Consider the following 21516-nt stretch of genomic DNA (forward strand, 5'->3'; position numbering starts at 1 on the left):
GGATGCTTACTACTTCGACCTTACGCAATCTTAACAGCAAATTGTGGTCTTAAAGCGTCTCTAGCAACCTGCCGGTTGAGTACATGTTTTGAATAACTTTGCTCTAGGCAGCCTAAATTTGGCTAAAAGGAAAATGAACATACACTTAGGCACCAAATATGCATGTAAGGTGCATATTTTCATGCACCTTACATGCATGAAAATATGCATGCAGCACTATATCATCATCATCACCACCACCACTACCATCATCATCATCATCATGAATTATTCCCTTAAGGGACCCAAGTGGGGTATTACATAAAGGGGGGGGGGGCAAAACAATAATACAAACATCGAAGGAATGGTCATGTACAAAGCAAAAAAAAAAAGCACTTTATAAGCACTGTAACACACACGGATGGTCAAACCGCATTATAACAAAGTCAGATGTGACATAAAAATACCTTCTTGTAACTGTTATAAGCATATGTTCGTTTTGCACTGACATAGACGAGATATATATATTAAAATTATTTAGTTATAGCCAACAATTTGTTATATATCCGTGTTCGCTATATCGCAGTTCTTCTGTATACCAGTGTTGCCGCGCAACATCGCTATGATTTCTTGTTGTTCCTGTGATGTTGGTGCTGGCGATGAGCGTCAAACCGCTTACTATGGCGCAACACCCGAGACGCACTGCACCAGCATACAGCCTCGAGTTGGCTACTTCCGCGGTGTCATTAACTCGCTGTACTGGGAACTTTCGCGAAGCTCGGTGCAGCGACAGCTCACGTTTTTTTTCTTCTTGCAGGTGGACATGCAGTCCCTGCTGGATGAGCGTGTCCAAAAGCAACTGCGGAGCCAGGAGGCCGAGGACCGCCGAAGAAAGGCACAGGCAGCTGCTGCCAATGGTGCCTCCGCGTCGCCGCAGCAGAAGACGCCCAGCAAGGGGGGCAAGCTGTTTGGACTGTGGAAGAAACAGCAGACCCCTCAGACGCCCCAGTGAGCCCCCCCCCCTTTGGGACTCTGTGTGCTGTGCCCCACAACTCCTCTCTCCCCTGCCTCATGAACTTACCACAGAAGTGCCAGTATACTGCGGTCTCCAGTGTCCGCTGCCATTCAAGAGATCTTGAAACCCACTTCCTTCCCCTAATCGGGGAAGAGACTGGAAAAACCTTGAGCATACATTTATCATCTCATCAATGTCATCGTCGCGTCGATGTTGTGCGCAGACACTTTTTCTGTGTTGCTCTTGTGTTGTGCACGCTGACGTGAGAATTAGGATATTGTTGTTGGCTGTCAAGTGCGTTAGTGCGTGTTGCACATTTTAGCACTCCTTACTGATGCAGACCTTCTCTCCTTTCTGGTGCTCTGCAAGCAGACTTGTGTGATGTCGCCTATATACTGTCTCGTTGTCGAGTGAGAGATTATTATACCACGGGAAAGACTTCTGAGCATTCAGTCAGTGGGTTTTATCCCTAATTGCACATTTTATTTATGTGCAAAAAAATTGTTCAGGCAGCAATACTGAAATGTACGATTTACGAAGAGTATAATATATGCACTAGCTGTAGTATCGCTGTTTTATGATTCAGATATGAATGCAACCTTGGGTAAAATGTGTATGAGCGAACAATCATGCAATGTTTTCCGATGATGCCTTACTTCGGAGGAATACACTCGTTGAGCAGTTTTAACTTATTTGCAATTATTTTAGCACTTCTGTTGCTACTGCTCTTATCTGGTACTGATTGCCAATTAGCACAGCTGTAATATAATTTAAGTATCCTTGGTTGTGACGCTTACACAATTCAATACTGCCACAAACTGCAAATGATTTGCTACCTTGCAGAGCCTATTTCAACATTAAAATTTCTTTGTTTCTTTGGTTTCTGCAACATGGTCGCAGACCATTCCAGAGTGATTTCAATAGTGCTTCGTTTTTATTTACAGAAAACATTGGGTATACTTTCCAAGAACTTTGTATGCTTTGTGGTCAGTTATCAGATTATTTTCAAACGCAGCAGTTTCGAGTCTCTTAAGCGCAGGTTAAGCGCGACACTTATAGAAACGCGCAATGTGTATTCGCTTTTTCATGCCTACAACAATCCTTTTTCTAGCACACCGAATTGCAGTGTACTGCAGAATCCCTAGGATATATACGAGTCATCGTTGTCGCTATAGCGTATTTACATAACGTTGCCAGGCCTTGGTTTAACCAAAGGGTCCTTACAGGTGCCAGTGCACTTGTTGATCTTTTGATGGCACATGCTGTTGATATTTACAATGTACATATTTAAATGATAGTTGCAACTTTTCAAGGACATCAATCTCTTTTCAAGATCTGTATGTAAATACGGCGTTCTGTTCGAAGCTTTATTAATAAGAAACACTTTGCAGAGGCAACTAGAGTGTCTGATGCTTGGCTACAAAGGTGTGCACGCAGTTCTCTTTCAGAGACAGTGTGGGCTTTGTTCGACCACTTTAAGCTAGTATGCAGTAAAGTTTGTGCATGTAGTTCTTATTCACCGAAGCCATAAACATTTTCCTGGCAGTTTGCACCAAGTCTCTTGTGGCCCAAGAATCATGTGCCTCTTACGTGCAAAGATGTGCTGACCGAGGTTGAGTATGTGTAATGGGATGTATGCCCATCGCCCACAACCGCGCACCTGCAATGTGCGGCACATGCACAAGGGGGACCAGCTATTGCCCTCAAAAAAACACTTCAACATAGGCATCCTTCCAGCAGAATTTCCATTCAAGTGGGTAGGCATCGTACAACCACGAAAATTTCACATCTAGCCACAATTGCTAAAGTTAAGTGAAGGTAGGCGTTTTTCATAGGCAGTTTAGAAGTCTTGTAGATTGTTCCTTTGGCTGTTGAATTTCATCGCTTCAAGAGTTTGTGTTTAACAATTGCTGTTCAAGCTACTGGCATTTTAAACTCTTGCCACCTTGCATGGAGCAACTGTTCTCGTAAACAGAAAATTGTTATTCTGTACCATACGCCACCAGTTCTCACTAGCAATAAATTCAAGGCATGTGAGCAGAAAAAAAAAAACCTTCACTGTGCAGAGCCCTGCTAGACATTTCATTTAAGAAGTGCATTCTCCGTTTTCAAACATCCATTAGCGCATTTAGATCCAGTCTACCTTTGATAATAGCATGAATGTGTAGCAAAAACGTCTTTTTTTTTCTGCAGCATTTTGTCATTAGAATGACATGCTTTTACTAGCTTGACAATTTTCTTGCGTTTCTGTGAATTTTTCATTGTCGGTTTCTGTTTCTCGCGTCACAAGACAGTGCACAAATTCATCATCGAGTACAGTTTGCAGCAGCTTTCCTGGCTGCAAAAGCGATCTTGTGCCCATATTTCTCCTGCAACTTTAGCTTGAGAGCCTGTCGTTTCCCAGCTTCAGAAACCCCTGCTTCCCTTACACGAGCTTTTGTACAACTGTACATACAGTCTACTGTGTGATGCCTTCGTGCGTTTATGAAGGCGTAACTTGTGTTTGTTTTATCTAAGTCAGTGAAAGGATAACATGCTGATAGAGGCCTTTATTTTGTATGTACAATATGACAAAGATTCCACAATGCAGCGTGGCTTTTGTGCACATAGAAATCTGCAAATCAAATAGCTATAGAGAGGACAAATCCTGATCAAATGCCAAAAGGTACTGAAATGGCAGCTTGGAGCAAGCATTAGGTAAACATTCGTAAAGCAATAACAAATTGTTTTTGTTGACCAGATGGGAAACAAGCGATGCTGCAGATGTACTATTAAGTGTATCTGCTCAAGGACTGGGCTGATTTTCGGTACCGCCCACAAGAGCACCAGGCGTTCAGACCCACAAGTGTAGAAAACAAGGTAAAACGCCTGCGTCACTTAAGGAAATTTTAAATGCTCACTTTGAGCTGAGAATATAATTCTTTTTTTTTTGAAAATTGGTTTAAAATTTAAAAGAGCAAATTCAATTTAGAAAGGGTGAAGAAGGGCCCCAACTACATCGAAATAAGCCTTAAAATGTTAAAAAAAAAAATGTTTGTCTGAGCTCCTAACTGTGGTAAAGTTGCAAATAACCGCAGCTCCCAAATACTATGACTTTTTAATGACCAACCATGACCTAGTGCTGCTGCTACAGTCAGCGCTATGGTCATGTTGAACTCACTGCTGATCGGGCCGTGTGAGCAAACAACCAAATTCCGAGTTAATCTTGCATATGTTGAAATATGTGCGTGCACATGATTGCAAAATAAAGTGTGCACTGTTGTGAAATAAAAGATGTCACATTCATGTTTGCATGGCGAGAATGGTTTGTTGTTTATTTTCTACTGGACATCATCTGCTGCCAGTGTCGGCAAGGAAATGTGCCTCGTACTCTGTGCCTTTGGGTAAGATCCAAAAGGATGCAGTCCCATTGTCAATGTGAAACCTGAAGAGAGAGAGTAGAGAAAATTAAGATGATTATTATTACTGATTAAACTAAATGATTATTGGGACGACTGTGCTAATGTTGAAAAGAACAAAAGAAGAGTAGGCACCAAATAGGCTCAGTTGCTGAACTAATGAAAAGCAAGGGTAATGACAGCATTAAAGATGCTTCCTTTCTGTCCTTCAGATTTAATTATTCTTGCGTTACCTACTTTCATTTTATTTACAACAGCATGTCAGGGTCCTTCGTTATTCGCTTATCATTTTTTTTTATTTGAAAGGTGGAAATTTGGTATTATTGTTATTAAACAGGAAAACTGGGAAGATATTGAGCTTTCCGTGACTGGCAGCCCGAAGTTTGGGATTTTAATTGTTACTTTCACAAACAACGAAGGCAATGGTCTCTTTCTATACATGAACATTTTATTTGAGCACGCCAAATCACTCGCAGGAATATCTAACGACCTAAAGAAAGCAGCTTGCAAGTCATGTCATGAACTTTTCCACACGCAAATGCTTGTTGGCAGGCATTATTTAAAATTTTTAGAGAAACCACACGAACGAAACAAACACAGACATGCTTGGTGAAGCCTCATTTCCCCATTTCTCTGCACCTAACTTAACAAAAAAAGGGGGGTGGGGCAGTGTATACAGGCAGCTTCGCACGAGATACGATGCCTTTCCTTATTTTACAATCCCTCGCTGCCATACGTGCACACCTTAGTTGGAAAAACGTCCTCTCGCTTTTGCAGCTGCTGTTTGTAATGCTGAGCAATGTAGGCACTATGTTCGCTAGGCTGTACAGCAGGTAATGGCATGGCATCCTGCCAGTAGACCAGCACATGGATGCTGTTCTCGGTGCTTCGTTCTGGTAGATATAATTCAAACTCAAGAGTGCACATCTGTATTGACTCAGCTCAGCAGAGGGACGGAGTCTGCCTTTTTCGACAGCGATACAAAACCCCACCAAGCTGCCATGCATTAAGTTTATTGTCATCATCGTCATTGTCATTTCACTGCAATGTCCTGGCCCACTTCGTGTAGATTTTCCAGCAACACTTCTTGCAAATTGATATATATGCGCCAATATGACATGTCGTGACTGCTTGTTCACAAAAGGCAGGCAGCATTTATTACTTTTGTAATGCCTGCATTTTTTTTTTACCCTACACATAAGGGCAGAACATTGGGAAGACATTGGGTTTAACGTGATTTTTATAAAAACTTGTTTAGAGTGAAAAAAAATTGGGTTTTATCTGGAAACGAAGGACTCTAAATACAGTTAGTCGCTGGCTAAAAATGCGGCTGCAAATATTCCTCAAAGGGAACACTAATGTGTTGCTATGTATAGGAGCAGGTCTGAATTGGAGACAGCTTCACCTGGCCCTGTCTTAAGTGCTTAAAGACCCTCCTTTACCTGGCTTCAACAACCTCTGGCCATTTAGTAGCAACTGTACAAATTACATGGACAGACACAGTAGCAGATGAGGACTTAATTGACACAGGTGCACACACTTTATTTCAATAGAACACGTAGTATTTCACTGTGAACCGTTCCGGAATTTCCTGACCATGGCTTCTGAATGCCTCACCCTTGCCAAATAGCTCATACAAAAAGAAAAAAAAAAAAGGAAGGATCCCATGCACTGTGGGAATCTATGTAATCCATGCCCACAGAAGCATAAATCACTAGTGTGTGGGACACTCCAGCCACTGTGGTGTGTACTCTGCACATACACAAGTAATAAAGAAAAAAGCATAATACTGAAAACCACACATGAATAAAACAAATGGCTGAAAAGCAAAACAAAAAGAAACACAAGGAGCAATAGCATTCATTAGGGCACTGTTACTGAACTGAGAAAATCATTACGCACATATGATACAGCAGTAATGAATCAATATTTCACAGTGTATTTACTGCTTTGAAAGAATGACAAAGACTGTGCATCCTCAGGCAATTGTTTGAAGTAAAAAAGAACATAAAAATCTGTTGTTTTTTTTTCACAGAATGTAAATGAACATTTGGGACTGTCACGAACATGGCACGGACTGTCACGAAGTGCGTGATGAGGCATCCAATCAGTGACTTTAGAACAAAGCAAAGGTATTACAGTTTTACAGAGAATTAAGATGCAACTCGTTAGTCTAGCAACAGGTCTGTGCCATGACCAAAGATGCCTTTTGCATAACCTTAAAATTAAGGCTGCGCCATGGTCATGCTGGATGGAACTTTCTCACCACAGTAATGTTTACCAAGTTAGTACAGAAAGTTAGTAGGGACTATACTATTGTATCTTTGTACACTGAATGCCTGGAGCAGGAATAATGAAAACTTGCCTTTTGTTAAAAACTACTGTCCTCAATGTAGTCGCTGGTGAGATGGCCACAGGCTTTCCGGTGAAGTGGTCCTTGAACCAAACCTAAAACGAAGCCCATTGTTATCATTAGTAGTGCAAGATAAGATTGGACCACAAGATTGGAAAATCGAAAGTACCTGGATATTTTCCAATCCCTGTAAGTAAATTAGTTGCAACTACCACACAAAACAAAGCGCTCGCTACCAAGAGTAAACGAATACTAGAGAGAGACTAACATTAAGATGGAGTGTTCCATTACAAAGTATAAGCTAAAACAATGCAACTGAATGAAGTCAAAGAAGGAACATGCATTACAGGACGACTGCTGACCACCAACTGTATTTTATTGAAAGACTGCCAGTTTTTTGTAGCCACCGTCCATGCCTGTCATGTTTCTTTTTGGTGTGTGTCACTGTACATCACGAACAGCTTGCACAAGGCAGAAAACAAGCAAACTGACATTGTGTCTGCCAATAACTTTCTTTAGGTTGTGCAACAACCTGTGTATATATAGAACCAAATGCAGCAGTCTTTTGCATTCTTCCTTTTTTGAGTGCTAAGGTTCATTGCATGGTCACTTTAATTTCTACAGAATGATTTTGCACACACAAGTTGAAACACAAGGATGGTACCCTACAACCCTTAATTTTCCCTTTAATTCTCAAGTTCTTCTGTAAAGAATCATAAAAGATATACTTTTTTTATACCGTTATACTTCATTATATCATTATATCCTTACTCAAAAATTATATTGTAGTGCAGCTTATCTCGTACGTTCAACCAAAACGTTAATGAATACATCTGCTCTGAAAAAGAGGCTTTCCCTCAGCACACATTTAAGGATTAAGTGTAATTACTTGAAGTGGTGATAACAAAAGGAATAAAGAGCACTGATGAATGCGTTCAAGTGCTGAAACTCAAGTGCATGAGGGTAGTAGCTATATAGGCTTGTTGGCCTGGCTGCCTCTACTTTGTTGTAGCTGAATGATAGGGACAACAGAATGGAACATTTGACAATGTGCTGTGTGGCTGTCACATGTGCCTCTCTGTTGTCCCTGTCATTGAGCCTGTGCTACTACAAGTAGTATAACGTGTGGTCTAGATGAGCACCGCTCGTCATCAGCAACATCAGTATAATCAGCTAGGACAAGTACAGCTCGAGCTTGATAGTTAAGGCTTAACCATGCTGTCTTTATATAAACTGTGCTATATCTGGTACTCATATGGACATCTTCAATGCAGCCTCAAGACGGGTGACTGCAACGCTCCTATTGATCAATTTTAAAAGGGTGCTGCCGTAAGAAGGAATGCTTTATTTTTTTTTTTTGGGGGGGGGGGTGATATGCGTGCCCAACACGCATGTACATTCTTCTTTGTGTTCGTTTAGTTGCACTGTTTCAGCTTACTTTAAGGGTGGACCAACTAGCCATACACAAGCTGACCTTTCATTATACTTCTGGAATAGCAAACAAGCAACTTTGATCATATTTTACGCATATCATAAAACAGTGCTGTTGATGACACAACTTTGAAATCCCTGCAGCCAATTCCCTACAATCTTGCACAATCTTGCAGATTGTGGGAACATCTGACTAAGGCTAATTTATTGAGAAGAAAGGACTGTAAAATAAATTCACAAAGAAATTACTGCAGAACCCGCAACCTCTCTAAACTTTGCTGCACAAAACAGACCTGAACACATGAATACACAGTCAAACCTTGATACTGTAACGAAGTAAACCTGTAATTTGGTTGGCCATGCTTTACATCAACCAGTATTTTACTGCTATAATGTAACTGAAAAAATGAAAAATATGAGACATTACTTGTTCTAGCCTAGTGAAAATTGTTTGCTTGCAGCTCAAAGTATGTACATTCTGGTAACAGAAATATCAAATAGCAAGAGCAACTTAAAATAGCAGATTGTCGATACACATTCATGTCATGGCCAACAGCTTGGTTTGACTGACCTGCTGCCAGCAAATTACCAATCTATGTTGTGTGATTACACCAATTGCATATTGACGATGGCGCAAAATGCATTTGCAATTTAGCATTGTTCATTTACAAGGTATCGGCATGGCAAGCTGGCACCGAGTGACCAACTGGCCTGGCAGAAGCATCGTGCTTGTGTTTTTTTCACACAGACCTATTGTGAATTTTTTTCGCGCTGATACTGACATGTGCATATATAACAAACATTAATTGTAACAAATGTATTTTCATGTACAATGCTACCTTCTTTGTGGTCGGAGTAGAACAAGGTTCGACTGTAACCACAACACTGTCATTCCACACAATTTCGTCATTGGTGCAGCATTTGAGCACAACATCCAAGAAATTATGTTTGGTGCAAGAAAAATTTTTACACCAGTGCACCGACATATTTTACATAAGACAAATTTGGTAAATAACTCAGAAAGGTTATTTACCAGTCTAGCCTGACTTGGTGCCCTCCTTAAGTATCTCTTTAAACAAGATATGGCGCTACAACTCGGATATCAATTTTTACTTTTTCATATTCCGAAAATGTCACTGGCAATCAAATAGTGCCATTGAGAATTCCGAAAAGTATTTCACATGCCTTTGCAGTTATTTCTGAATTCTGAACTTGAAGAGATTATGAAGCAGTGGTGACATAACTGTCCTTCTCAATCAGCCTTGATGGCTTCAGTAAACAAAATCGTCTTGCAAAAAAAATTATTTTATAAATTATCTGTTGAGTGATCACATACACATATTTCTGATTTAGGAAATGCAGCCACAGCTTTTATCTCCGTACACTTCAAACATAAAACTCATGTCTGTACACTTTTAAAAGGAACAGTCCTTATTTTTGTTCTTTCCTTTAGCAACAAGCAAGAGTCAAAAGAAGGGCAGAGGAAAAAAACAAAACAATGTGACATACTGAAACATGGTTGGGAGTGTAGCGACCACTGGCATTCCACTCGGGTTGACTGTTAGGGTCTCCAAACAGTAGTTGAAGCTGCTCTCCGAAGGTGGAAGACTCGTCAAAGCTTTGCACAAAGTCTGACTCCATCACCTACAAGCAGTAATTAAACAAGGGGATGGACACTTTCATCAACATCGTCACATGCCATTGTTAGAATCGCCAGAGTTGAAAGCTTTGTTAAGCTGAATAAGACAAGCTGTAAAGCTGAGCATCACATGGGCAATCACATGGGCAAGGGTATGCAGGTGTTCACAAAACGAGTGTTTTTTACTGGGGTGTTCCTAAGGGTCCAATATTATCCCTGCCAATAGTCCGCTTGCACTCAAGCAAAGACAAGCATTCATGAGTAACTACCCATGAACATACGAGAGAAAAAGCTGACCACCTATTACAAAGGTGCAGTACAACTTGCATCAGGTGTAAGTGACATCATAATTCACAGCTCTTCCTGGTGCTGTTTGTCTAAAAATGCATAACTTTTAGACGATGAGCATTAAAGAACAAACAGGCTAGTGACGCCAAAAATGTTTTGTGCACAGTGGGCACACACACGTTTGCCCTCGTTCCGCTACCTTTATACATAACACACTGCTGAATCGAATGACCAGTACTTGTGTAATATTGCTAAATGCCATTGCCATTGTCACTTCATCATTTCTCCATCCTGTGTGCACTCTTCTTTACTATGATTGTTACAGGTTTTGATAGGTGTTCATTCACGGGAAAACCAGGCCCTGATTTATTTAAGAACTTGCATTTCAAAGTTTGGCTACCCGGCCACAGAGTACAGAATGCAAATGGTGTTTGCCAAATGCCGAACACATCAAAAAATCGAAACAAAGAATCGGATGTGCCACGCATCTTCTGTTGCCTCACCTTGACACAGGCTGCCACTGTGATCTCAGATAGATGGGAACGAGATAATGCAAACTGGGGTTGTATTGCGCAAGCATCTTGCTTTGCACAAGTTAGCTTCATCTCTTACGTCACCGAGTAGGTGGTGTTCAATTTGTGCTCCCACCTCGCTGTGCTGACGAATCACGAGAACGCAAGTGAACGTTTGGAAAGCTAGATGCTTGTGCAATCTCACCCCTCAAAATCATTCACAGGGTGTCTACTAAGTTGACATTTCCTAATTCCCCGAGTTTTCCAGGTTTTCCCCGAGTACCTTTGCTAAATTCCTTGAGTCATGCAGAATCATGCTTTATGTCAAGACGGGCTGAAACCATATTGCCCAATGCTGTCACTCTCAAGTAAGCATATGAAAAAAAATTAAGATAAAGACGACTTAATCCAATTTGAACACTAAGAGTGTTTATGTTATTCAAAAAGAGCATAGAAGGCAGGGCTTAGTAAAATGCATAGCAAATAACATGTAGGTATTCGAAAAAAATTCCTAATTGAGCCGGGCATTCTCAAATACAAATAAAAAAAGAGATGCATACACAAGCAAATATTTTTGAATGCGAGCTATTTCTATCAACTGATAGCAAGCTCAGTCATATGAGGCCCAAACTTTTTCACAATTGAGATTCTCTCTGAACAGCTCGTAAGTCAACCTCAACTGTCCTGACACACTCTCAGCCCGTGCATAACACCTCAGTGTTGTGTTTCACTGCTTTAAAGAGTTTATTTTGGCTTGATGAGCAACACCTGCATCTTGGCATCAGCCAACACTTTGTTTTTTGAGCTCAAGCTCCTTCAAAAATGCGGGAGCACTCTTCCTTTCCCATTCATTCCTCAATGCATAGGTCCTTTCTGTTCTTGTCCTCCTTCACCCACTCGTTCGCTCCACAGAAAATTTGAAGCATCTTCTTGGTCAGTTGCACAGTCCACGTCCGATTTTCGAACTCTCTAGAGGCGGTGAAAACGTACGAAAAATGGGCCAGTCGGAAAAAATAAATGCATGTCATTTACTGCCCTTAAGGGCTCAAACCACCGCAAGCACATTCGAAAACGCTCTGAAGGCCTGTTGGTACACGTATTAGGTATATCAGTGCTCGTACTGTGACAGGAGATACCGGATGCATGTGCGTATAATCAAGGAATACATACCGTGTCCCGTGGCAATAGCCCCTTTCCACGCTTGTTATGCTTCACTGCAATGCTTTTGCGTATGCTTCACCAAGTAACATTTCTGTACAGAGGCAAAGCTGACTTTCGGGAACCGGCATTAGGCAACGCACCATGCTTTCCAAGCTTCTAAGCCAATCGCGAGGACCACTGCGGCGAAGTCGATGCCATTGCTGACAGCAGCGAATTCTTTCAATGAAAAACACGGCACCCAACAGCAAGAAGCTTAATAGCAAATGTCAAAGCAGCTATGCCTAGCGTCGCCGCAGTGGTAGCTACGGCTGCCAGCGGATCTGCGTGCGAGAGCGCCAGTTCGAGGTGGTGAGGTAATCAAAATGGCAGAGCTGGTGGCTTTGATTAATGCCGTTTCAGACCTGCGGTCACGGTAAAAGGTCCGGCAAATAGGACAGTGAAGGGTTCTTGCGCCCGAAATTTCAGACTTTCTGATACATTGATTCTATAGGGTACGTTGGTGGTGCTGCGAAGCCGTCCAAATTATCGGGCATCCGGAAAGTCGGTTGTTGACTGTACACTGGCAACTCCTCCAGTCAATGACAGGGCGTCAAAGACGATTCATTATGATTCCTGTCTGTTACTCGAGGCAGCATTACCACAACTTTCGACCCTTTCAATAAAATTACGCCTAATTTTCCCTGATAGAGGCACAAATTCCCTGAGTTTTCCCTGAGCTTTTCCAGACTACTCAATATCCCTGAGAATTCCCAGTTCTCCTGGTTTTCCTGTTTGGTAGACACCCTGCATGCAATATGTGCTGTGCATCTCTTGTTGCCCATGTTGCTAGGGTGCCAAGATCAAATGCTAAGCTTTTAACCGCTGGCATACTATGTGATGGCTGCAGTTAAACGGATGTTCTACATCGGCCACCATGGCCATTGGTCTAGCTGGATAACACTTCCAGTGACAAATATAGCACACACACAAATATCTGAGAAAATGTACAGGAAGATAGTTGTTCATATGGTGGAGTAATGCACACACAATGTGGAAGATGTAGGTTCGACTCCTACCAGTGCCAAGGTATATTTTTGTGCACTTTCACTCCCTTTTTCCTTATTACTTCTACATTGCAATTAAAACCCCCTGATGATTTCCCCTACGCCTTGCTTGGCATCATTGTCTGTTAACTTCGTGTCATTGTAACTAACAAAAAATCAGGCCGCTCAGTTCCCTCTCTCATTGAAATGCTAAGCTCTGTACTTCATGTAAGGACTTATTAGTGAGCCCACTTCGTAACATGCAGGAAAGGCGTTACCTCAGGGTAGAGGAAAATGGCTGGCCACACGAGACCATCACCTGTTGGTGACAGGTGCACTCTGTGGCCCTGCAAGGCTGGGTGGGTGGGCATGAGCGCTTCAAAGCTGTTGCATTCCAGTTCCTCATCCTTAGCTTTGGGAAGCTCAATGCCCCGTTCCTGTAAAAGAGAAGCAAAGGCAGAACCTATATGATATATGCCTTCTTCACGAAACTGCAAGAATAGAGTATAATAGCTGGGAAGGTATAATGTGTAAAGATGAAGTCGGGGTCACGACGCGCTTCAGTGATGCCATTTTTAGCAAAACGAAGATGAGGGGTGTATAAATCGAATGCCCTTTTCCAAGGAAAGTAATTGCAGCTTTTTTGGGGCATCGCTGAAGCGCAAGTCTTGTTCCGAGGACCCGGGCTTCCATGCTCACTAGAACTTGAAGATTTTATTTCTACATACTAGCAAGGAATGTATTGATGAGGTTCTACTTTAAAACGGAAACAAAATGTACTTTACTAAACACACCTGCAGGAACAGCCAGGATATGGTCGTTCAGATCAGTGCACTATGTTTTCATTGTCTCATTTCTGTTAAAAGGATCAATTAGTGTTCCAGGTAGTAAATACAGATATATGTGCAATGCTTGGAACTTTTGTCATGACTACACACTAACAGCATGGAAATACTTGTTGCCTTGCTACGTTCCCTCAAGCTTGGATCTGAATAATTTTTCTTTCAGCTTTACAGGCTTTTATATCATCACAACTTACAAACTCATAAGCACCTTTTTGCACATTGGTGTGAGTGCAAAAGAAGCACACAGTTCACTAAACATCTCCTGTCAGTAACAGGATGTACAGCTCAGATAACTTATTATGTAACCGCTTGTAGTGCGGGAACAGATACAATGCGGTCTTTTCTGAATCCTGTTTATCTTCTCATAGAACTCAATGTATATGCATATAGCTTATAGTACAGCCGTGCGAGATGAAATGCCGGTTGTAATGCAGTTGCCAGAAAATATTTCAGACAAGCAAGACCACGAGCACACTTCTCAACAAAGTTTTCTTTAGGTTTTCTTTGGGGATACATATGCGCTTGTCAAACTGCTTATGCAGCTTTCTTTCCTAGGTTGTCTCCATGTAGTAAATGGTCAAATAAATGAACTTCTAATTTCTTTATGAATGATGACTTACCCTTAGTCACTGCACACAAGCAGCAGCAATTACGGAACGTAAAGTGTGGCAAACAACACATTTTAGATCGCAGTGACTTTTCCAGCAACACCGCTGTTGCCATTCGCCTGCTTCGGTAATTTGTCTATATAAACTTGCTTGACTCAAGTACCCCTCTAGTGTCCTTTCTCAATCAGAAACCTTCCAAAGGTATGGTTGGAGAGTGACAGGTGAAACTTTTTAGCAAGCAGAATTTATTTTTCGTACATATTCATGCAACATTCATAAAATTTTAAAACAATTCCAAATTCTGTAAGCTTCCCAAAAATTTTGGGAAAGTTGGCAGGTATGCAGGAACCTTTGAAAGTTCTCATTTATTCCCATCCACATTTGCTCGACTATGTTGGTGAATATTTGGTCGTGATGAAACATGTTCATTGCTGGAATAAATAAAGGTGCAGGTTCTCCCTGCTCTTGCGAAGGGTAAGATTTGAGAATCTTACTGCCATGTAGGCAGTATTGCCGTCTTCATCCTTGCCAGCCTACCTAATTAAGAGGTCACTGCAGGACAGAGGCTTTTCGTGCAGAACACTGTGATTACCCCTGTCCTGTGTGACTATACTGGTGGACAAATTTCTGCGGCTACGAAGCGAAAGCTACGGAGGCAAAGTGCGCACAAGTGAGAGCGCTTCTGAAGAGTCCTGCATTTTAACGCATGTTAGTTTAGGCTGGGCAAGACAAAACACCTTATTAGCAACAGTCAAATAAGGCAAAACACACCACTGAATGTAAAAGTTCACTTATTTCGCAGTTATTCCCTTCCGCGTCTGGGCAAACGCGAAACCGTCGCACGTCGAAGCTGCGTCGATTCACTCTCTGTTCTGAGCAACCAAAAGCACTGTAAAATACTGGCGGACTACGTGGCGTAGTAACACATGTGCAGGTGCTTCGCCCCCGTAGCTTTCTCTTCATAGCCACAGAAAGTTGCTCACGAGTATAGAACCCATCCTATGCCTGCAAATTTCCTAACCTCTCCATCCCTCTAAATCTTCAGCCACTAATTGCCTTTTCCTTCCCTTGGCCCCTACTCGGTTACTCCAAACCAACAATAATATGTCCTACACATTGCAGTTTTTTTCTCCTTGTCTCCCTCATCATATTACGATGGAAATGCAGATATTGTTATTATTATTACTATTGCTATTACACTGCATTGCCCAATTATACTTTTAGAATTTCACCTACTCGTGCTTTTGCTGCCATCGTTTTATCCCTTAATACAAGCCTATTTTCTATATGATCAGCCTCCAACTATTGACGTTGTACATCATTACTGGTTCCCAATGATGACCTGTTCGAAATGAGGGATTCCTAGCCCCCTCTTCTATGCAACAAGCCTTATTGCCACTTTAGCAAAGAGCTCTGCAGTTGCTGGGGACCAAGGGCCATGGGCCAAGAAGACCGCTTCAGAAAAGTGTCCATTTGCATCTCAAGGAGCCTCCATCTGATCTATCATAACGGTCATTCTCGCTTAACACATAATGTGCCCTTGCTTAACTCAACTGTTAAACTAAAACACAACTGCAAACATGAAAAGCTGTTAAGCCAATAGTGAGCCAATAGAACAAAGTATCCGCTGCAAAAATAGAAGCGGCTACACGAGTGTGGAGCAGGGTCTATTGACAGCTGTCACTTCCCAACAAGGTTAGGCACATACAGCTGATACGTTCACCTCACACGTGTAACTAAAACACAAACTGTGAACATTAGATTGCCAAGGAAAGTATGTCAAGCATGAAAACCTAGTGCCAAAGCACTCTGCTAATCCTTCCGAAGAGAATTTGACATGATTGCACACATATATGAGGTAGTGAGTGCGAAAACAAGCTCACCAAAAGGGCACTTCTGAGAGCTGCCTCTCTCTGGGCCTCCTGTTTTGCCTTCAGCTCCGCTTTTCTTCGGTTCCGCTCATCTAATTTCTGTAAGTGAGGAGAGGAGACACAGTGAAACAAGTCAAAGAACAGGCACTAGAACAACACAAATCCGAGAAAGCTCGCAACAGTTGAAATCTTAGTGGCCATACCAGCGCTTTCTCTGCCTTCTCTTTCAACACCTTCATTTCTGCGTTTGCAGGGTCCAGCTGGAAGGGGCACAATAAACCATGAGCCCAGTGTGCAATTGGTACTACAAAACATGATTTGAACATTTTTACCGCATATAATTAAATACCGTCAGATCGCAAGAGGCAGAAGGGTGTTTGAGGGATTATTGTTTGATAATATTGCGAGGCAGAATAGCACATGACACAATATGCTAATACACATCTTTTAAAGCATGGTAGTAATAGAAGTTCAGCAGCTAAGCTGTACATGATTAAAACCAAATGTCACAATGTTTTTCAAACCAACAATGGTTCAAGCAAAAGTGTGCTTTACAGCTGGCTATTTCCCACATGTCCATGAATGCTCCAAAACAGGCGTAACATTCTGGCTTGAATCTATTACCATTCTCATACTTAACATTCCTGTTATGTCATTAGCACAGCAAGTATGTTTTATGTGCACTGGTGAAAGTAATGTCTACAGCTGGTAGTGAAAAGAGTACGACTGAGAAATCCACAAGAACAAGAAACGGGACACTGCTTCAAACATCATTGAAGCCATATAAAGGCAAACAAAGAAACAGAATGTTTGTAGCATTACCTCCAAGAGCTGCTTGCACCAGTCTATGCACTCCTGATAGCGTTCTAATTCCCAGCAGCATAGGGCAGCTAAAAACAAAGAAATGGAGGGGATGTAGCAGGATGCCAAAATGGAAGAACACAATTAAGATTAATTAAATGCATCGTAGTTATCCATTTGACAATAAATATGCACTTGAATAAGTGTACATGCCTTTACAAACATCAAGTGCCTTACAAAGCAGCAGCCTTATGCTGTGATTGATAGCTTTGCCGATACTTGCCTTTTGTCATTGCTTTCGTGTAGTTTGGCTTGAGTTTTGAAGCAGCCGCTGAGTCAGCCAAGGCTGAGCCATAATTTTCTGTAAGTGTGCAAGTCAAGAAAAGAGTAATCGGATGGAGTAATTTAAATGATGAGCAGCATGAACTTTTCCTATCGGTCTGTGTGGCTGTAACGAAGTTTAGCTAAATCAGATGACTGCTTCGCGAAAGGTGCAATTTTTCTCGGGAATGTTCCAATCTGCATATGTTGATTTCATGGGCATGGGACATAGTGTTGTAAATTCCTGCTTTTTTTTTCTTCTTTTTTTAACGCAATAAGCCTAATTGAGATGTCATATGTTGATTCTTGTTCGTGCCTTTTTCTGTGCTTCTGTGAATGTCATTCATAAATATTAGAGAACTCATCTGAAAAGTTTTTGTGCGCAGACAAACAGGGACGAAGAATAGGAGCAACACAAGGACGAGCACATTCTAACAACTGGTTTTATTTTTGAAGAACCACCTGCTTAAATACCCACATATCTGCGTGATCTAGTCACCAGAGCCCGCCTATAGCGCATATAATACCCACAGATCTGCACGATCTAGTCAACAGAGCACACCTATAGCGCATATAACACTTGTGATAAAAAGACGTGGACCAAAGCCACCCGGTCAACATAAAAACAGTAAGGCGCATGAAACAACCACTTACAATAAGATGCGTTAAAAATGTGATGACGGAAGGGAATTTTCTTTATCCAACAATGAAACAGAAGGATGGCTGATGCATGCTTCCTTTTGTTTTTCAATCCAGTGTGCTTCCACAATTTCTCTCGCGGTTTGATTCCTATGCCTATACTGCGAGATGCATTAACACGAGGTTAAGGGAACACTTGTCTAGTGTGAAAGGTCACCCTGGTAGGCATTTGGGAATGATTTGCCAAGAACATGATTGCTCACCTTGTCTTAGTAGCACCGGCATTTTATATAGGCAAGGGAATCAAACTGTGAGAGAAATTGTGGAAGCACATTGGATTGAAAAACAAAAGGAAAAATGCATCAGCCATCCTTCTGTTTCATTGTTGGATAAAGAAAATTCCCTTTTGTCATCACATTTTTAACGCATCTTATTGTAAGTGGTTGTTTCATGCGCCTTACTGTTTTTATGTTGACCGGGTGGCTTTGGTCAACGTAATTTTTATCATAAGTGTTGTTATATGCGCTATAGGTGTGCTCTGGTGACTAGGTTGCGCAGATCTGTGGGTATTTAAGCGGGTGGTTCTTCAAAAATAAAACCAGTCGTTAGAAAGTGTTCGTCCTTGTGTTGCTCCTATTCTTCGTCCCTGTTTGTTTGCACACAAAAAGTTTTAAGATGAATCTGTTCCAACTAGGCCGACTCGCAGTTATGTATCAGAGGACACTTCATTGTTTCATTTAATAGACCAACTGCAAAAAAATTTCACTTTGGCTAAACTGGTTATAAATGAGTAGTAGTACATACTATTGAAGCAATCTGGGCAGAGCTGCAGGGTGGCAATCATCTAATTTTCTAATTACCAGCCTTTACATAGCACTTAAGCAGATGATTAATCCACCAAGTAGTTAACAGACCTGACATTAATCTTAGATTATGGCCTCTAAGGTCTTCAGATTGCCTAATTATGGAGGTTAGTCTCATGCGTGGTACTAGTACAACGATGCACTGAGTTATGCGTCATTTACGGGGAGCAGCAATGGTAGCATTAATTTCTCCTTTTTTTAAATTTCAGTATCAAAACTACCTAGCATTATTATTGCAAGTTTTTTTATGCTGCGTCCACCCATATTCCATATACTACAAAGTTTTGCATGAAGGCTGGTGCATACATACACTATTTCAAACTAGGCTTTCTAAACAGTCTAAAACTTTGTTGTAGTTGGTCTTTAAGCTATAATGATAAATACAACTACAAATGTTGCCACTAATTTTTTAAATATATGTGCCGAACGGCAGTAAGAGCGCCTTTTAGTGTAGTAGGGAAAGAGCAAAGAGAGAAAACATACTATATTGAACTCAGAAAAACAAAACAAAAAGCCATATTACTTACTTATCCGAAAATGGGCTGCTGCCCTGTTACAGTACAGTTGGGCATTAAGCTCAAGGTTCTTGCACTTCTGCCTGAGTCCCTCTGTGTAAGAAATGACCGCCCAGCGGTATTTCTTCAGCTTGAAGTTGTTGTTTCCATCAGCCTTGTACTGCTCTGCCAAATCTAAAGGCAAAATACAAACAAGGTAAAAATCTTTGCAGGTTAGCTATTAAAGAATGTTAAACACACTTGGCTACTTTTTGGGTACATAAGCTTGTCATTTTTACACATCAGGCAACATTTCTGTCCTTGACTCAGACTCCCAAATCTTCTCTTATGTAGGTGTAGCCCATACTGTTACAGACAACATGGTTCTGTCTCGACGGCTGTCAGGACTGGCCAGGGCTCATGCATTGGTCAGCTATGAAAACCTCCAGCATAAGAGAGATGTTCTGTAAACTTTCTTTCTTTATTAAACACTTCTATTACCTTGGTAGCATAGCTTTTCCTAAGAGCTCGGTAAGCCACCTGCCAGTTGAGAACTGCTGAGGTGTTTCTTCACAGCGGCTATGCAGTCTATCAAGCCACCATTGTTACACATTGTGCTTTGTTGGGCGATGCCCTTTTCTACATACTTGGCACCCAAGGTTTGTCTACAAACATTGTGACCCATGCACAGCTCCTTTGTGCAGACCCGGCAAGAAAAATACTGAAAGATCGTAGCTTACATTGTTTAAGATGCATATGCAATTGGATTCTTTCTGGCACAAACATATCCGCATATCCACAATAGAAATCGATGCACCACAAGAAAGGGTGAATATAGGTCTTTAAGGACGACTTTAAGAGGCCGGAAATTAAAAATAATTTGTTTGTAAAATGAAACTTGGCAAGCACTTGGGACGCATTACTAAACTGCCACTTGGAGTTGTATTCCAGGGAGCACCATATGGCCGTTAATGTATGTGGCATTCTGAAAATATTATCAATCTGAGCAATATCGAAGTCTATAGAATTTAACACAGTGTTGCAATTTCACATATGCAATGTCCCATATAACCACTAATAACAGGTTAGCAGCTGAATTTAACAAGCTGATTGTGAAAGTATGACTTCGTAACAATAATTACTTATACAAAAGTAAGAAATATATGTTACAACTTCAACAATGACATCAAGTTGTGTGTTACCTTCCGGGCCATTCAGTTCAGCATCATATTTTAACTGCTGCATGGCTTCTACTAGGGGTGGCAAATCTGCATTGTCTGGAAGTTTTGTTGCGAACAAGGGATGCTCTTCCATTTCCTGCGACGAAGCACGAATATGACTTAGTACTAGTATTTTCGCACTTAGATACACACAAGCTGCATGTCACTACTAAGAGCTAGTTTAACAATTCAAAGCTATAAAAACTGCACTAAAATCGTGACCAAGCCTTTACATAGCACTTTGTGGAAACATCTGGGTTGTCATCTCTTAGTCGGACACACGGCAGAAATCCATGATTCCTAAGAGAAACCATCCGTATTGAGTCATTTTACACTTCTCACTTTCGTGTAGGTAACCATCATATTACAAACGTCGTAAACGACAGTGTGATCAGAAGCAGCGATGTGCGCGATGTAACACCATGTAAAATGAAGTGGCAAGTTGGTGACAGCTCGATCATATTCGTACCGTAGAGAGGGTTGATCGCACACCTCGATTTCGATCCTCGAATCACTCTTTAATAGAGCGAAAACAATCGTTGTGACGGAGCTTGCGAGTTCTGCACTGCAACGTTGGACACAGATGGTTATCTCGGTTTGTGCGCATCTAACCACTTCTTTAATTTCCGACGAAAGTTACGGGCGCAATCAGTGAAGTTTGATCAATCTCAAAGGACTAAGTAATGCTATTACAGCAATCGTATGGCTACCTTTTCCCACGTTTCTTCTTTCCAGCCATCCTGATATTTACTTGGTTTCAAGTTGGCAAAGAACTCCTCTTCATCTTGTTGAAGCTTTTCGAGCACCTTCAGCCTCTCTTCCTCATCCATGTCACAAGCCTTTCGACTGCTTGGTCACAGGTAGACTTGTGCACGATCGCCAGAAACGCTCCTCGCGATTTCACAGCCCGACTTTGAACCCCTTAAATAATTGAGTTTGAGCTCTACGCCACAGAATCTTTAAACAGAAACCATGTGGTCACGCATCACGCATCGTCCTTAAGTTGGCTTCTCTACGACGTGACTCGACCTAAAAAGTTTATTTTTAAGCACGCTT

The 21516-nt window shown here is 41.4% G+C and overlaps 2 protein-coding genes across 5 annotated transcripts in view; one reads left to right on the forward strand and one right to left on the reverse strand.

Moving 5' to 3' along the window:
* The window catches only part of LOC135919502 (BICD family-like cargo adapter 1), a 208763-nt gene extending 204467 nt beyond the window's left edge, over positions 1 to 4296 (forward strand). For all 4 annotated transcript variants that reach the window (XM_070533825.1, XM_070533826.1, XM_070533828.1 and 1 more), the window contains exon 9: positions 797 to 4296. In XM_070533825.1, the coding sequence (XP_070389926.1) occupies positions 797 to 991 (195 nt within the window). In that variant the 3' untranslated portion in view covers positions 992 to 4296. The remainder of the gene's footprint in view (positions 1 to 796) is intronic.
* On the reverse strand, positions 4282 to 21480 carry Dpit47 (DNA polymerase interacting tpr containing protein of 47kD). Its single transcript, XM_065447856.2, has 11 exons — positions 21171 to 21480; positions 20443 to 20557; positions 19274 to 19435; positions 17207 to 17284; positions 16945 to 17012; positions 16326 to 16382; positions 16135 to 16221; positions 13077 to 13235; positions 9686 to 9820; positions 6758 to 6840; positions 4282 to 4418 (listed from the first exon to the last, which is right to left on the reverse strand). Exons 1-11 carry the CDS (start codon positions 21288 to 21290, stop codon positions 4325 to 4327), a joined length of 1158 nt encoding a protein of 385 aa, XP_065303928.1. The 5' UTR covers positions 21291 to 21480; the 3' UTR covers positions 4282 to 4324.
* Positions 21481 to 21516: the final 36 nt, after the last annotated feature.

The sequence above is a fragment of the Dermacentor albipictus genome, chromosome 2, assembly GCF_038994185.2.
Source record: "Dermacentor albipictus isolate Rhodes 1998 colony chromosome 2, USDA_Dalb.pri_finalv2, whole genome shotgun sequence".
NCBI classification, from domain to species: Eukaryota; Metazoa; Arthropoda; class Arachnida; order Ixodida; family Ixodidae; genus Dermacentor; species Dermacentor albipictus.

Coding starts and splice junctions, on each gene's coding strand:
- Dpit47 (XM_065447856.2), bottom strand. CDS start 21,290: ATGGATGAGGAAGAGAGGCTGAAGGTGCTCGAAAAGCTTCAACAAGAT. Junction 19,436..20,442: donor TGAACTGAATGGCCCGGAAG/GTAACACACAAC, acceptor TTTTGCCTTTAG/ATTTGGCAGAGCAGTACAAG. Junction 4,419..6,757: donor ACAGTAGTTTTTAACAAAAG/GCAAGTTTTCAT, acceptor CTCTCTCTTCAG/GTTTCACATTGACAATGGGA.